General features: G+C 43.1%; 1 protein-coding gene across 5 annotated transcripts in view; it reads left to right on the plus strand.

Annotated features, from left to right (window-relative positions):
• Positions 1 to 18,347, plus strand: part of TIAM1 (TIAM Rac1 associated GEF 1) — a 193,032-nt gene that overhangs the window by 91,260 nt on the left and 83,425 nt on the right. For all 5 annotated transcript variants that reach the window (XM_028114430.2, XM_028114412.2, XM_028114443.2 and 2 more), the window contains 4 exons: positions 7,776 to 8,000; positions 9,788 to 9,973; positions 15,247 to 15,393; positions 17,904 to 17,978. In XM_028114430.2, coding sequence (XP_027970231.1) covers positions 7,776 to 8,000; positions 9,788 to 9,973; positions 15,247 to 15,393; positions 17,904 to 17,978 — 633 coding nt within the window. The remainder of the gene's footprint in view (positions 1 to 7,775; positions 8,001 to 9,787; positions 9,974 to 15,246; positions 15,394 to 17,903; positions 17,979 to 18,347) is intronic.

The following is an 18,347-nucleotide window of genomic DNA, read 5'->3' on the forward strand; positions in this document are numbered from 1 at the left end:
TTAAAAGTACAGTGCAGAGATGTAATGGTGGCTGAGCTAGATTTTAGTATATAATCTGTATACTATTATGTATTATCCAAATAATATGTTACTAACAGTATTTGTCTTCCTTGTTACATTATTTTAAATTTGTATGAAGTCAATACGAGCACATAGTTTTAAAGAATTCAATTAACCTTAAAAGACTTAAAGTGGAATTCTCTTCTCATCCTCTACCTCTTCCCCCAGCCTCAGGCCCCCAAAGCAACTATGCTCAATTATTTTAGCTAGGGTTTTTTGTTTGGTTGGATTTTTTTTTTCTTGTATTTACCCTCATTTCTCATTAACAAGTTTACAGTATTTCTTAATTGACTTTAGGCGTTAGCTGCTGACTTTCTGTGATGATAGACGAATATTTAGTTGTGTTATATATGAATTCTCCTTTCCTCATGTTCCTATGTCATTATATGAACCTTTAGGCATAAATTAATAGTCTCTATTATACGGTTAGGATGTTCCGTGCTGCTATGACCATATAAATAATATTAGCTGCTGGGCCAAATAGTGTACCATCATTTTATTTCCTTTCTTGAGCAACTTTTTGTTTTTTTTTCCCCTGTAGTTAATGCCTGCCTTTTTTTTTTTTTTCTGCTCCATTTACTTATTTTTTGTGCTTATTTTAGCAGTATTTTCTAAATCTCCAATTTATTACCTAGTCACTTTGTACTATTTTGTTCCCTGGAGACTGCCTTTCGCTGACCCTTTATCCTGCTCCAATCTGTTTGTTCTCTGGGCCTCAGGCATAATAGTTACCCTGGTTTTCCCTTCATTGCCCTAGTTAGATTCTTGGATTGCAAGTCTTCCTTTTTTCTCCTTCATTTTTATGAAAACAAACAGATAAACCCATAATAACTTCCTGTAAAATGGTTCATATTTGAAAATGTCTTCATTTTACCTTTTACTTGAATAACCTTTGAATAATTTGGAATTTTGGTTTGAAAATTATTTCCCCTTTGTTCACTTATATTCTGATACCAGTGCCATTTCGGATTATCTTGTGTGTGCTTTATTTTCTTTTGAAGTTTTAGAATAATTTTCTATCGCCAGGGTTATGATTTCTCAAAGGGATTTGCCTTTGCGTTGAGATTTTAATTTTAGTTATTTTTTTTATTCCTAAAAGCTTTCCTGTTCTCTCTCTTCCTCTCCCTTTCTCTCTCCCTCGCCTCCCCTCCTCTTCCTTTCCTCCCTGTCCTTTCTAGTTTTCTCTTTCCTTCCCTACCTCCTACCCTTCCTCCTCCTTTCCTTTCTTCTCTCCCTCTATCCTTCCCTCCCTTTTCCTTCTTCCCTCCTTTCTCCCTCATTGTTCCTTTTTCACTGTAACCTGTGCATTTGTTTGTTTATAGCTTTGGATTCCTTTGTGTCTCTTTCTCTGAGGAAGGGTGTTACTGGGTTTTCTGGAAATTTTCGTGGCCTCAGGCATTGTTTCTCTTTCTTCGTGATGCATTTTCTTCTCTGTGCTTTGGTCTCTGCCTTTCATGCTCGAGGCTTTCATCAAATGACTGGTGGTCCTTGATTATCTGATCATATTTAAATGTGAGATACCAAAAAAGTGCTTGGATATTGTTTGGGCCATCTACTGGGGGCTTTTACAGCATGAACAGATGGTAAGACCTTTTTGTTGAGGGTGTCCATTTGACAGTATTTGTTGGTCTTTTCTGTTGGGCTACTCAGCTTTGCCAAAGATGAATCCTGCCATTGCCATTTACTGGGCAGGCTTTCATTTATTCTCATTTGCAGCAAATGCTTCCTCCTTTTATGCCTGTCTTCCTAGAGTCTGGACCCTCTCTTCTCCAAAGGATTTACCTTAGGTGGGTGAGGGGTTAGGGAGGTGAGGGAGTACTAGGTGGGGGGTAGGGGGAGTGCCCAGTTGTATGATTTTGTGCAGTGGATGAAGGGAGCCCCATATTAAGTTCTCTTTACAGATGTTAAAGACGATAGCTTACTGGGGCACCTGGCTGACTCAGTCGGTAGAGTTATGCGACTCTTGATCTTGGGGTCGTGAGTTTGAGCCCCTTTTTATTACTTAAGGAAATTAAAAAAAAATGACAGCTTACTTAAGCCTTGTATAAATAAAATGAAAAAAAAAAAGGAAAAAAAGGACTTTCAAGAATTCACACGGGAGATTCATTCCCAACTAACCTCTTAAAAACACATAACTTTATTCCCCCTTTTTTTGTTCTTTTTAAATGGAAAAAAGAAGTTCATCCTACTTGACAATTATTCTTGTGCCTCTATAAACTCAAGTTATCTGAAATTTTAGTTTCCTAGATCTGGCATATATTCCCTAGCATCTCTCTTGTTTAAAATGAATTTCCCTTTTCCTGCTACTCACGTAAACCATTGATTATCTGAAATCACTGAGTATCCTCCATTCAGTTGGATAATTGAAGCTAGATCTATTTAAATACATAATGAAGCCCTGAGCTTCATCTTAACTCTGCACTCAAAGGGGCTCTTATGCAAAATGCATTTTTTTGCTGATTATATTCCTGTGTTGGCAAGAACTTTGCTTATTCCCTTCACTGAACTTTATACAGTATTTATAGCATCTCCAGAGGGCAAAGGAAGAATCATAAAATTCAGTTTTGCTACCTGTCTGCTGCTGTTTGTTTAATGGAAGCAGATGAGTGTGGAGGAAATCACAACCATGTTGCGGGGGTTGGGGGGGGAGTCTCTCCTTCCTGCCCCTTTGACCACTGGATTCTGATAGAGAGCCCTTTAGTAGACCTAATGTCCCTAATTAAACTTGCCTGGTTCAAGAAGGTAATGCAAAGGTAGTGGCTTTGAAAAGCTTTTTCTAGCATGTCAGATTTGAAATCCTGGAGAGTCCACACTGGGAAACATTCTTTCAAGTTAGTGGTCTCTGCGAGCTGCTCTGAATTGTTAAGCCTGTAAACTGCCAGGAACTGTTAGAGAGTTTTTTCCTTAACTCTATGTTGACAGCAGTCAGGGTAGACCTAGCCCACCCTCTCACCGACACATAGCTCTGGGTATGCCCCTGGGACCAGCCCTTTCAAAAAGCTCATTTAGTGAATTGTGCTTCTTAGAAATAGATTTGGCTTAATGACAGAGAAAGGCAGAGACTGCTGTGTTGCTGAGACAGGACAGCAGGAGGAAAAGTTCTCTCTAATGGAAATGCCTTCAGCCACTGACAGGTTCTGGAGAAGCTTGGAGGCATGAGGCATGCTTAATGGTTAAAATGACTGGTGGATACATTTTTCATAAAGCTGTAAGCAGACTTTTCTCTCTATCCTTCTCTAGGCTGTGGGGCTTGGTGCTTTTGTTTATTTCTTAAAATCTTAACTGTGGTAAAGTACACATGACATACCATCTTAACTATGTGTAAGTGTGCCGACGTTCAGTGGCATTAAGCACGTTCACATTGTGGTGCATCCGTCGCCACCGTCCATCTCCAGACTCTTCTCATCTTGCAGACCTGAAACTTGGAACACTGGCTCCCACTCCCATCCTCCCCAAACCCCTGGCAGCCACCATCTTTCTTTCTTTAAATAAATAAATTTCAGAGGCGCCTGGGTGGCTCAGTCGTTAAACGCCTGCCTTCGGCTCAGGTCATCGTCCCAGGATCCTGGGATCGAGCCCCGCATCAGGCTCCCTCCTTGGCGGGGAGCGTGCTTCTCCCTCTCCCCCTCCTCCTGCTTGTGTTCCTGCTCTCGCTGTCTCTCTGTCAAATAAATAAATACACTCTTAGATAGATAGATAGATAAATTTCAGGATAGCTGCTCTGCCAAAATTAAATATACATCTTTCAAAGGCTGTTTAGCTTCATCAGCTAGTATCAGTTTTTCTTTCTACTTTTCTTCCTTTTTTTTTTTTTTTTTTTTTCCCCAAAGTAATCTCTGCACCCAGCGTGGGGCTCAAACTTACAACCCTGAGATCAAGAATGCATGCGCCACTGACTGAGCCAGCCAGGTGCTTTCTTTGCACTTCTTAACTGGGATGCAGACGTAAACTCTCTGGTATCAGAATGGAGTGTGTTGCCCTTGGCTGAGTTTGGCAGAGAGCCTCAAAGATGGAGGGAAGAAGGGGCCCTGCTTTCATTAAATAAAGAGAGGAAAAGGCTGTTGCGTAGAACCTATCAGATTATGGCTCTTCTTGGCGGTTGAAAGTGTATGACATAGACTTCTCTAGAATCGTTGAAATGGGATTCTCACTTAGCTGGTGTGTCAGTCAGGATGGTTAGATTATGCTGTAGGAAGGACCAGCCCCCCGTATCTCCATGGCTTAACACACCTTTTTCATTCCTGCCACATGTCTCACGGACATTGGCTAATATAGCTTCATAGCTGTATTTGCCCTGGATACTCCGGGACCCAGGCTGACAGAAGATTCATCCTGACACATGTTTCCATGACTGTAAGCAAAGGGCCCAGAATGGGAGTGAATCAGGCTTTTGTTTAGTAGTGACACGTCGCTTCTCCTCAAATTCTCCTTGGCCAGAGCCAAATGACAGGGCCACACCTAATTTTAAAGGGAGCAGGAAAGTTCCATCCCCCTATGTCCCTAGGAAGATCCCAAAATATTACATGTACAACAGGAATGACACCACAGGGGCCCAGTCTTCGGAAGAATCGATGAGAACTAGGGGTTTGGGAGCAGTGTGCCGTGTTTAACAAAATGATTTTAAACACAGGATTGGTAAAGATCAAGGTTTATAATAAATTACTGGGTTATACCTAATTTTTTTCTGGGCTTTGGTTTCTCCATTCGTAAAATGCACCTGGGCCCCTTCTAGGTGAACTTTCTATTAAAGTATAATATCCACACAGAAAAGTACACATTTTGATGCTGTTTCAAAAGCTCATACCCCCATGTCGGAGGCGCGTGCAACCAGCACCCAGACCAGGGAGCTGAACATGGCCAGCACCCCAGAGGCCCCCCTCGTGGTTCCTTGCAGCTTCTTCTCCCTCCCCCGCTCCCACCAAAGAGCTCCTCTTCTGACTTCTAACCATACATTCGTTTTTGCCTGTGTTTGTACTTTATACAAATAGAATCTTAGTCTGTATTCTTGCATGTCTGGCTGCTTGTCCTCAGTGTTACGTGTGTGAGACTAACTCATGTTGCAGTCCTTCGTTCTTGCTCTATAGTATTTCATTGTGTGATTATACCACACATTATTTATCCATTCTGCTGTTGCTGGGTGTTTGGATAGTTTCTAGTTTTGCCCATTGCAGATTATGCTGCTATAAACATTTTGGTGTATATGTTCTGTTGAGCGTATGAATGCATTTTTGTTGAGTGTATACCCAGGAGTGCATTTTTGGAGTCACAAGGTGTGCACGTATTTAGCTTTTCTTAGGTAGTGTCCGACAGCTTTCTTATACCAGCAGTATATTCTCCATCCAGTAGCCAGCACTGCCTAGGAATTCTGGTTGCTCCATATCTTTGCCATCTGTTGGTATTTTCTTCCTGGAAGCTTTTTTTTTTTTTTTTTTAAGATTTTATTTATTTATTTGAGAGAGAGAGAGAGCAGAGCAGGGGGAGGGGCAGAAGGAGAGAGAGAGAAGCAGACTCCCTGCTGAGCAGGCTTGATCCCAGGGTTCTGGAATCATCAAAGGCAGAAGCTCAACTGACTGAGCCATTCAGGCGCCCCCTGGAAGCTTTTCTTTTAGAAAAGAATCCTTACTAGATTGTTCTTCCATCTGAGCTAATTCCTCCCTCCTTAGCTCCCTCCCTAGATGATAGATAGACAGATAGGTAGATAGATAGATAGATAGATAGATAGATAGATAGATAGATAGATAGATGATAGATGAAAAATAACTCCACTTGGTAACATACCCACTGATGCTGAGGCACCGAGAGACTCCAAGGTCAAACCCTGTGCTCTATACGCAGGAGCAAGCCTGGTGCATTTATCATGTGTGGGGGAACCTAAAACTGTATTTTTCTGGAGTTACTTGAAAGTGATATATAAAGATAAAATGTAGGATAGTGACTTTCTAAGAGGAGATACATATTAACAGTTTGAAGCAACGTTAAGCGTTAAAGGTGAGTCTCCTATACAGACCTACAGGTCACTATAAGTATTTACCTGGAATTTCCAGTGTTACTGCCTCCTCTTTTCCCCCTCAGTTTTCACAAGATGATTCTGTTGGCTTCGCTCTGTTGCTTCTCTGTGAGACCGTTTCACTCACTGATGTCTTCTTTAGGTGCAGGCACATACTTAGCTATAAACTAACAACTGCCATATTTTGAGGTTTGCATAGTGGGTCTGGACTCTGTTGGCTGACACTGTGTTTCAGTTTCCTTTGTGGGATAGCAAACTGAGGAGATACAGAAATAACAAACTGGAGTGGTCTTTGGTTGCCGGGGTACAAAGTACCAGGTAGGTGGAGGCCTGTTACTGGAATTTTGTTTGCCAAACATCACTCCAATGAGTTTGGAAGCTAAAAAGATGCATCAGAGAGAGAGGGAAAAAAATTAGTGTTTTGTGCATGAAAATGATGTTGGCTGTTACTTCAGTACTGAAGTGGCTGAATAGACCTTTTTCTTCAGTGAGCTAATTTCTGAGTGTTTATTAAACCTCTCTGGGCTTAAGGGGATACCCGGAAAATTCTAGCATGTCCTCACTTATAAATACTCGTTGACTGAGTTCCTGAAGTATTTGTAATGGTGGATTAGTGCGAAGGAGCTGTCTCCCCCAGACTGTTCTCTGACTTTTGCCTTTCAGAGCACCTTGAGTCACTTTGAGGTTGCTTGTCCATTGCTGGGGGTGGCCATTTTAAAAAGAACATGGAATGTGAAATACCATTCCTCACTGCTGGATGGCCCCACTTCCTAGATAACTCCCATGTGTCCCTGAACATAATACTGTTTCTGGCTGCCTTGAGCTCCTTCCACAACCCTAATTGTGTCATTGCTGCTTGCCTCTGGCATAGGGCCTTTGGATTTGGGTCACAGCAGTTCACTGGGGGCAGGGCTGTTGTCTTCCTTGGACAGTGATGCCCCTTGGCCTCATTCTCAACCTTGGAACTGGCCAACCCTCTCTGAAAACTGACCTTTGCTTCAGAACAACCCTCTTCACTAGAAACTAAGCTCTCTGAATAGGATTATCACATATTCAAGTGTCTTAATTTCAACTGCTATTAACATAATTGTGCAAATAAATAAATAAATGGGGGGCTTATCAGCGATAGACATTGATTTCTCACATTCTGGAGGCTGGAAGTCCAAGATCAGGGTGGCAGCATGGTTGAGTTCTGGGCAGGCCTGCCCCCTGACTCATAAACTGTGTCTTCTTGCTGTGTCCTCACTTGGCAGAAGGGGGACTAGTTAGCTCCCTGGCCTCTTTTTATAGGAGCACTAATCCGCTGCAGGAAGGCTCCACCCGCATGACCTAATCACTTCCCCAAGGCCTCACCCCCTAATACCATCACACTGGGGGTTAAGATTTCAACATTTGAATTTTGGAGAGACACAAACATTCCTTCCATCACAACAAGAGTTCCTTTAGCACACCGACTGAGCAGACACGGAGACTTCATATTCCAGACAGCTTTTGGAGGCTGGGGGTGGGCGTGGCATCTGACCTAAGGCCAACTTATCTCAGCATTTCTGCAAGACGAGGTCAGGATGGGTAGCCTGACCCACGACGTATCCAGACCTGTCACCCTGACTCCCGGGGCCATGGCTACTCCAGAAATGCACTGGTTCCCTGCCGATAGAACCTAAGAGGCCGCTGTTTCTTCTTGGCCCCCACCTGCCCCCCCTTACAGACCACCAGCCAGACGGAGCTGGAGAACTGGATCACCGCCATCCATTCCGCTTGCGCAGCTGCCGTCGCGAGGCACCACCACAAGGAAGACACGCTCCGGCTCCTCAGGTCCGAAATCAAAAAACTGGAACAGAAGATTGACATGGATGAAAAGATGAAGAAAATGGGTGAAATGCAGCTGTCTTCCGTCACCGATTCAAAGAAGAAGAAAACTATATTAGATCAGGTAATCGTTCTTCCACGTTTAGGCTTGGGCGGGAGTGTTGGGTCTTTCAAGTTCTTCCGCTGCTTGGAATCACAGAGCATCTTGGGTCATGTCGTTGTCAGCCTGTCATCCAGGCTGCTGAATTCCTTATTGCGACTGTCAGTGTTGCTCACCCCTCGCTCACAGCCCATTGTCATGAGCGGAAGGGAACAATATTACATTGAAGAAAAGACAGAAATCTGATAGAGGAGGCTTCCGGCTCCCACCAGGGGCAAGCTCCTTCCAGGGCCTCTGTGAAATTGCGAAGTCTGCACTTTGCCTTCCCCACCTGCTCAGGTTGATGTGGGGTGCGGCTGTGGAGGGACACACTCCCGACTCCTCAGTCAACTTAGAAAAGGTAGAGTGTGTTGTTACTAAAATATTCGTTGCAGTGTGTGAGTAGAAGTATAAGGAAAGATTTAGCGAGGTGACAGAGGACATTTTTGCCTTCTCAATTGTTTCCAAGTCAGTGATAGCCATTGAGTCATGCTTTGAAATTTTGTCTTAATGTTTAGGAAATAATTATGTGAGTAAGTGAATTTAAATCACTGAACGGTTGATGGCATGGGCCAGCCTGTGGTTTCCCGTGGGTCTCGCCCTCTGTTACCTGACATGGTATTTATGGTCATTGAGGCATAAAATTACCCATTTCAAAGTGTCCGATTTAAGTGGCATTTCGTTCATTCACAATATTGAGCCACCACAAGCTCTGTCTAGTTGCCAAACATTGTCATTCACCCCAGAAAGAAACCCAGTACCTGTTAAATTGCTCCCCTCTGCTCCTGGCAGTCTGCCTCAATGGATTCACCCATTTTGGATGTGGTAAGCGGAATTACATAATACATGACCTTTTTTTGTGTGTGAAGTCTTGCACTTTGCGTCATGTTTTGGGATTGATCCACATTGTAGTGGATCTTTGTACACACCACAGTTTGATAATCCATTGTCCCATTGATGGACATTTGGGCTGTTTCCACTTTTTGGCTGTTGTAAATAGCGCTATGGATAGGCATGTACGCTAACACTGTATTTCAAGTCAAAGTAAAAAGTCGATATTTGCCATTAATCATTATCCATATCATCGTTAACATCACCGAGCCTTCACTGTATACCAGACCCTGTACCAAGTCTTACTCTTGCATGATCTCATTTAAATATCACTTCAGTCCTAGGAAGTAGGTATTACTTTGCCATTTTGAAAAACGAGGACACGTATCTTGGATATATATGCTCTATGGTTGGAATTCTGTTCCAGAGCCTCAGTCTTCACCGTCTAGTGTTTTCTGCTTCCCACCCTGTATTGTCTGCCATGACCTCTCCCCAAAAGCTCCTGGTCTCTTTGCCTCACTTTTCTTTTTTCTTTGTTTTTCTGTAAAAAGTCCTCTCTTGGTAAGTCCTAGAATTCTCCAGTGGTAGAAATCCTACATACTTTACTTCCTTGGGTTTGTGGCCCATAGCTTGGAGCTGATGGGCTAGAATGCCCACAAACGTGACATCTGTAACAGGAGGACACAGAGCAACTAACATATACTTTGTTTTTACCAAACTGAATCTGTGACTGTAGATCTTTGCAGGGGGTAAAAAAAAAACACATTAAGTTATGAAAACAGTAAGACTTGAGCTGCTGTTCCCTAAGAAATGTAGAGTACCTGTTGTTTACCCTTTAGGATTATAATCAATACCTTGAGAACATACAGATTTGTAACGTTTGTGTAGGATGAAGTTGTTAACGTTTGTTTTCCCTTTTACTCACCTTTTCACCACTGTAGATCTTTGTTTGGGAGCAAAATCTTGAACAGTTCCAAATGGACCTGTTTCGTTACCGCTGTTACTTAGCTAGCCTCCAAGGTGGGGAACTGCCAAACCCCAAAAGGCTACTTGCTTTTGCAAGCCGACCAACGAAAGTGGCAATGGGCCGTCTCGGGATCTTTTCTGTATCATCCTTTCATGCCCTGGTGAGTAGAAGCTGAGGTGTGTTTGAAGAAATATTTATCTTGACTATTAATCCTGAGCAGGACTCGACAAGAGTCTCTGCAGTGTTTTTCTGCTTTACTGTGATGTGTGGATTTCTGACATGTCCTCTCCTCTGCAGTGGGTACAGATCTTCATTTGAATCTGTTCTGAAATTTATTACTTAAGCCTGTCTTGATGGGCCCTAAATTATTGTGCAAAGAAAATTTGAAAGGTATTATCTTAAGAGATCTCTGCATGTAGTGTTTGTTGATAACTCGTGTCATCTTTAGACAGTGTCCTGATTTTAATCCAAATACAGATTTTTTTATATTAACCTCATGGAAATGTTAAGTGGAGAGCTCTCTCATACGTAAATGCATCCTCTCTCTTTCACACACACGCACAAAAACATATACACCATATCTTGAACATAGATCTCTTTAGAGATCTTCCTTTTCACTTTATTTTTAAATATTATAATTCTGGAAATCAGTTCTTGACCGTCATAAATACCAGATACACTCGAGGAAGGTAAAGATCTTCCATGATTTTCCAGCCCGACATATGTATCTGCTTGGGAAAGAGAATGTTCCTCTGACCTCTGGAGTGGCAGATTGCATCGTGTTGTGTGTTTGCAGTCTGTAATTTTATGTACTTGCTAAATTGCGAACAGCTTTATGTTCTTTTGGCTCCTTTCTTCTCAAAAATTGCTGCGCGAGTAACATGGTTTCAGCCCATCCAAGTCAACACCCACTTAAAACGTACTGCACCTTAGCACATTTGCTGAGGAATTAAATGTTAAGGCTCAGGTTCCAGAAGCAGCTTTGGAAAACCTTAGCTGTGCGGCTCTTGGCTTGTCGTGTCAGCTGTACCCTTCAATTGGATTCAGAGCTGTAATTCAGTCAAAGGCGTTTGTATTCTTTATAAATAGATTAGCGTCATCCTTCAGATAATTAGGGGTAGATTTACATTTTTAAAGAAGTCTTAAACCAATTTCTGGACTTATTAAAACTGGCATCCTGATTTGTTCTGCTAATTACAGCTCAGCTCTTGGTCTTTCTTGGTCTCCCTGGCTACCACCTCTCCATATAGCTATTAAGTCCTTTTTTTTTTTTTTTTAATAGTGATGGGTCAGCGCACTGTGATGAATAAGTCTTTTTTTTAAAGATTTTATTTATTTACTTGACAGAGTGAGAGACAGCGAGAGCAGGAACACAAGCAGGGGGAGTGGGAGAGGGAGAAGCAGGCTTCCTGCCGAGCAGGGTGCCCGATGCGGGGCTCCATCCCAGGACCCTGAGATCATGACCTGAGCCGAAGGCAGACACTTAAGGACAGAGCCACCCAGGCGCCCGAGTGATGAATAAGTCTTGCAAATGGTTTTCAGTTTGAGGCTCTAGGGCTGTCTCTCTGAGACCTGGACACCAGTTTGTAACTTGACCAAATCTCCAGTTTGCCTATTCTGAAAAAAAAAAAATTATTGGGATAAAAATTCTTGCAAGAATGTCATAGACCGATGTGGTGTTTGTGTTAACGGAGCTCATGATGCCAGTGATGCAGATCCCGTATTCATTCTAAGCCCCAAGCATCCAAATAGCCTTTTCCTTTTCCTGGGCTTGATGAGATTTTTTGGAAGAAATAATTTTGCTGTCTACCTAAAACTTCATTGCCTCGTTTTCTTCAAAGCCACTGGAGCTAACTTCTCTGAAACAAGGAAGTAAGTTACTGTATTGTTACCCTTCCGTAACTTAACTCCCGTCCATCTAATTTCCTCTACCTCACTATCTGTGATTTGTGTATCTTTTTCTTTTGATGGGCAGGCTGTGACAGGCTGACCAGCTCAAGATGGGAGGGTTAATAACTTAGGCTTTTTGGTCAGTGATTTTATTTTATTTTATTTTAAAGATTTTACTTGTCAGAGAGAGAGAGAACACAAGCAGGGGGTGCATCAGGCATAGGGAGAAGCAGACTCCCCCCACCCCCCGAGAGCAAGGAGCCCAGTCGGTGCAGGGCTCGATCCCAGGACCCCGGGATCATGACCTGAGCCAAAGGCAGACGCTTAACCAACTGAGCCACCAGGCGCCCTGGTCAGTGATTTTAAAGAAGAGGATTTAATTCCTCACGTGTAGCTCTCTTTTCCTTGGGCGGTCCCCCCCAACCCCCACCAGCTGCATCTGCAAGGTAAATCTGGGTTCCCATATGTCTAGATGCCCTTGCAAACTTCTCTTTGCCATGAGGGGTTTCACCTCAGACAGAACCAGTTAGGCAAGCCTGTTAGGTATCTGTTCCTGTTTGTTGCTCCAGTTCCTGCAGGAGATCCCAGGCAGGGAATTTTGCAGCCTGATTTATTGGATACTTATTTTTTCCTCCTCTCCTTGTCATTTGACCCCAGGGAATTTTTTTTCCCCCTTGGGATTGAAACAGGCTTCAATTTAGCCTTTGTCCAGACTTTTTTCTTCTTCTTCTTCTTCTTCTTCTTTTGGGGGGGGCATTGGAGGAGGAGGAGGTATGAGGTCAGTCGGGCTGGCGGGGGGGGGGTAGGGGGGCGGGGAGCGGGGAGATTTGCGCTACAGTTTAAGTCCCATTCACCAGGAGGGCTTCCCATAATGCTCAGTGATTTGCAGTAATTAACTGAAGGGTCCCTGCTGTACTCTTTGAAAGAAGGTTATCATTGTTCTTGTTTGCACAGATGAGCAGAATGATAGAGTAATCAGGTTCCCGCCACAAAGGGAGGCATTGTCTAGGCAGAGATCATTGAGAAACTCTTGAGCTCTTGTCTCCTAGTTCTTTTGCCAGCCCCCCCCCCCAAATCCCTTTGCTTATTTTGGGTCATTATTGTGTTGGGGGTAGCACTTACTTTAGCAGTTTACGAGGCCCCCAGCAGTTTAGAATAGATACTGTGAGAACCCTCCCTGAAGTGCCCATTGGTTAAACAGACTAAACCAACTGGTCAGCCGGTAACTGAGAATATTTATGGCTGTAGAAGTTCCTCTTCTGGGCTCTGCTCTCCTAGAACTGTAAACTAAAGCGTTACTGTTGTAACCACATTATGTAGGATCTCTGCTTTTGCTTTGCGATGTTGGTTTATTTATTTTATTCATTCAGTCAACAAATACATGTGAGGCCTGGCATACGTCAGTTATTCTCCTTGTGATATTTCCGTATGGCTGCCTGTATGTATGTGTGTTTGTATCTGTGGGTACATTTATCAGTTTATAAGTAGATATGTAAATATGAGACCAAATGGGCATTTTTTTCCCTCTAGGATTTTTAACTTTAACACCATTTATTTAGTGGTTCTTAGCCTCATTTTGTGATGACAATCTCATACTGAAATAGTCATGTGAGCATATATATGTATGTCAGCACATTGTAAGTTGTTCCTTTTACAACTTATGTTTACCTTTAAGAAAGTGATGAGAATAGAGAAAATGTTTATCTATTTAAAGTAAACATGTGCCTTTTGGTTTGTGATTTTTTTTTTTTTTTGTATTTTTTTTTTGGTCCCCTTCTCAACACCTTGAGCATAATCCTAGATTAGAACTCTTTCTGTAATGTGGTCTTGGATATGGGATTTTTATCTGCCCGGATCTGGGTTTTCTTCTTTGCCAAGCTGGGAAAACATAAGACCTCATCTACCTATTTTCATTTGGGACCAAAACCTTCCCCCTGATACGCAGAGAAGCTGTTTGGATTCCTGTTTGTAGTATCTTTGCCAGTCCACTCATGGAGCTTCCAGAGTACTTAAAAGCCCAGAGAGGTGTGCCTTCTAACCACCGTGCTGATGGCTGGGGGGCCATGTTACCCAACCATGTTTCATCCCCTAGACTCCTGCCAGTTGGCAAACTGGCAAACGTCACCCTGGGAGTGGCCCGTGTGGGAATCTATTACAAGGAGGTTCCAAGACTCATCTCCAGCTCCAAAGAATGGGTGGGGAGGTTTCATTTCAAGTCTGACTTGCTGTACCTCCTGGCACTCCCTTATATGAAAGGAAAGCCTGTGGGTGGCCTAGTGAGACCTCCTGACAAAAGTTCCCTTAAGCTCCTGGGACTTTGCTTGTAGCCCGTAGGATGCACTTCAAGCATGAATGTGTGCTTAGGAAGGACTCTGCAGAGTCCTCACGAAGATGTGGCGTCTCCTTGAGTTGTCCGAGAGGCAGACTTACACCTGGGGTGATGCCCTCAGAAATATTTGTCTGGGTTGCTGGCATCTTGCAAATATCTCAACAGAGTTTAGCTTCCCTTTATTTGTTTATTTTTTTTTTTAACAAAACAGAACTTTTATTCCCCTTTTACCTAAACATAGGACATGTAAGGCTAATAAGGTGGCTTCACCATTTTCACAGACTCAGGTCCCTTCCATCTGATGGTCCTGCCATCTTGGAAAGGGTTCTGTCTGAATGTCCTAGACTAACTGGTTAGCATATGGACCTTCCTTTGTCGAGAAGGAGGGAAGTGAAGGATAAGGGGAAAGTCCCCCTCCTCTTGAGGATGATTCCTGGAGATTGCAAATAGCCCTTCTGCTTATCTCCCAGTGACCAGAACTTAGCCACAAGTGCATGTCCTGCTACAAAGGAAAATAAGTCAACTTTGGGTAGCCATGTGCTCAGCCTTCTGGGGGGTTTCTCTGACATGCAGAGGGAGAATGATATTGGCGGACGACTGTCACTCCCCTAAGAAGGGAATTGTGTAATTCTGAGAAAATTAGTGGAAGACTTGGTAAATTTAGTTTTTTTACGTGGAATCACAAGAACCAACACCGATTGTTTGCACTGTTTTGCCGACACTCAGGCACCTTTTTTCTAGAACATAGAAACAGCTCTGTAGCATTCGGGGAGAATCCCAAGATAGCACGGGTTGTTTAACTTGCTGCTCGAGTTCAACCCTGTGACCAGAGGGGCATCTACTTCTTGGAAACGGGACCTATACATTCTGTTACTGTTTTACATATTACTGTTTTCCTGATGATTTCGGACAGTGATTGAGTTTGCCAACCTTTCAGTTACATTTTAAATCCACAGAGGGCCCGCAAAGTCCCAACGTATATGAGTCAGAGATGAAATGCTCTGGTGGTGGGATCAGTGTTGGTGTTTTTTAAAAAACATTTCTATGAATTTGAAGATCTAACTGGCTTTATTAAGTAATTCACAAATCGGGCAGCATCCCATCCGGCAAGCAGAGAGCCGCTCCCTGGAGGTGTGGCTTTGTGGGGACCCCGAGGAGCAAGTGAGTAGTCCTGACACCTCTCTCTTGTTGATGTTGTTCCTCACTGTCCACAGGTGGCAGCTCGCACTGGTGAGACTGGAGTGAGACGTCGTACTCAGGCCATGTCCAGATCTGCAAGCAAGCGAAGGAGCAGGTTTTCTTCCCTTTGGGGTCTGGACACTACCTCCAAAAAGAAGCAGGGACGCCCCAGCATCAATCAGGTAAGAAGCAAGCCCAGATCACTTCCACGGCCAGCTCATCTTGGGCTGTGTGAGCGTATGTGTGTGTGCCTTTATTGATACTGGCTGTTACTTCAAATCAGCTAGTTGACACAAAGAAGTTGGTTGCGCTAGATGCTTTTAATAGACAATGTATACTCCTAACTTTGAACTCTGCTATTAGTCTATCACCAAGCTCCAGTCTCCCCACCTGCATCCTTTCCAAACCCTGGTTAATTATAGACCTCCTGAAAGTGCACAATTCATCCTGAGTCTTCAGAAAAAAGCAGGGCTTGTTGATGAAGCCAAGTGGGCACCTGAGCACAGAGTTTTTTAAGCTGCCTCTGGCGCGGGATCAAAGGCAGCCTCTGGGGAAATTGGATTGTTTCTTTGCCCTTGACTTTTTGGGGTTGACATTAAATGGGCATCTCCTCTGCCCTCCACCCAGATGCTGGGGCTCGAAGGGGATCTCGGTAGGTGGTGAATGGCATCACCAAGAGTGGTGCAGGGTCAGCCCTCTGTAGCCAGATGCTGTGGCTTTGTCCCTTTGACGCCTTCTCACCCACACCGCTGTCCTGCTAGAGTCACTTCTAGGAACCTCTCCCCATTGTCATTGTCATGCTCCTCTCTGGTTTTGTGAAATTAGTGGTTCCGGATCTGCTTGTTCAGGTTTTAGGGACTGAAGGAACACGGCTGTTGGTCTTTTCCAGAGAAGGAGAATGTTGGATTCATGGATCATGGTGGCTAGAAAGTGAGGCAGTGAGCATTTGGGAGGTCATGGCGAGGATTGCCAGTTTGACCTATTCACTCTGTGCCCTTATGCAAAGTGAGAAGCCAGTTGACTGGCTTGATAAAAAGATCCCTCATTATTTGTTCTGATAATCCCAGCCGTTAGTTTGCTTAAGAACTGAAGTTTAAAAGAGACATTAATCCTGGAAACTGATGTCCTGCGTTCCTCACTGACCACCATGCTCACTATTTAAATGTGGGTTATCTGTATCCTTGATGGAGTTTGCAGGAGACGAGATGAGCAAATGATAAGGTAGCCTGGACCGAGCAATCGTGCGGTCTGTTCTGTGGTCTTTGGAGAAGGCGGGTCATCAAGTTTGTTACCAGCGAATTTTCTTCTGTGTAAATCCGAAGAAGTTTAGAGGAAAGTCATTCATTCTTTTTTTTTTTTAAGATTTAATTTATTTATTTGAGAGAGAGAATGAACGAGAGAGAAGGAGCAAGGGGGAGGGGCAGGGGGAGAGGAAGAAGCAGGCTCCCCCCTGAGCAGGGAGCCTGGCATGGGACTTGATCCCAGGACTCCGGGATCATGACCTGAGCCGAAGACAGACACTCAACCGACTGAGCCACCCCGGCGCCCCAGGAAGTCATTATTTCATCCAAAAAATCACACAGGAGACTTGGTGGCTCTTGCTTAAACCCACAAAAGGAGGACATTCAGAGTCAGGACTCCCCCCTCCTTTTGTGAGGTGGTGGTGGTGGTTTGTGTGAATCCTCCTGTGATGGCAGATGACTCAGACCACCACTAAAATATATGCCAGGACTTTGCAGTTGGCAACTCGGCTTGACCTTCTTCTCTATCAAAAGCCTTGCTTCACGTGGTTCTACTTCATTGGCGCCAGGTTGTCATATTCCTATTGCTGCTGAAGTAGATGACTCGAGTTAACTGAGTCCAAGAGAATGTTTTAACATATTTCAAAAATCAAAGGGTGATGCAACGTCTTATAAGCAATTCTTGTTGCTCTCTCTTGAAGTAAGCGTTTAAAAAAACTTCTTGCTTAGCCATAAGCACCAAGAGAATAAGCCTTAAGCACCAACAGAAATTTACTTACTGATTCAGTACTTTGAAATGGACAAAAATTGTCTGTTTCTATCAATTTCATTTGCATCGGGAGAAAGGCTTTTTCTTAATCATCTGTATTATCCTGACAGTACCTGATTGGTTTAGAGCCAATATATGTAATTTCTCCTGTCTGCGTGTTTAGATTTTGACTACTTAGCAGAATTCATTTAATTTCAAAGAACAGACAAATTTCTGTTTTTTAAATTAAAAAAAAAAAACTTTTCTGTGGTGTGGAAGGTACTATAAATGTATGTTCTCAGGTTCTACTCCACAGAGTATGAAAAATTAATTATTGATAAATATTTGATCGTGTCTAGGAGGCAATTGCAGAAACTTCAGTGTGAAGAGACCTAGCTCATTGCTTTTGCAAGCATATTGTCTTTAAATCTAAACGAATTTTCCAGATCTAAAAGCTAACTTTTTCTTTTCTTCTTTTTTTTTTGAGTTGTCAAAGATATGGGAAGTGATCCAGTTAGGGGAACATATTTTTCATGGTCTGCTACCATGGAATTATGTTCCCTATTTATGGATCTGATAGAGTAGTAGCTGGAAACTTCCGCAATGTTTTCTAAGAGCTGCGTCCATTTTCCGTCCCCCTTCCCATGCTTCGTTTGCCCTCCTGCCCAAGGTCCTTTTTAAGATGATCCTTTTGTATGTGCAGGTGTTCGGTGAGGGAACGGATGCTGTAAAGAAATCTTTAGAGGGAATATTTGATGACACTGTTCCAGATGGCAAGGTAAAAATAAACACATTCCTTTTCTAAAAGTACCACAAATGTATCAACATCACACAATTCAGTGGGTTCTTGGGATCCTAAAATTAAGTGGACTCTGTTAAATACCGAAATGATCAGATCTTCAAAGTTATGTACAGGTCAGTAAAAGATGGAAAAGCCTTTTATGTTTAAAACTTGGTAACAATAAGAACATGCTCCTGCTGACATAACATTTTCAATACTTATCATTTGGATGTGTAATTGCCCATCTAGAATTTAAGACAAAATTTGGGTTCTGGGGAGCTGAGTATTTTATGTCATTGCTGATTCCTTTTATATCCAGTTTCCATTCCCAAGAAGTGAGTTCTTACTGCCCTCCCTCTCTGCCCA

This window comes from Eumetopias jubatus, unplaced genomic scaffold (assembly GCF_037043125.1).
Source record: "Eumetopias jubatus isolate StellerSeaLion01/CBP00866 unplaced genomic scaffold, mEumJub1_p1.0 scaffold_1, whole genome shotgun sequence".
NCBI lineage: Eukaryota > Metazoa > Chordata > Mammalia > Carnivora > Otariidae > Eumetopias > Eumetopias jubatus.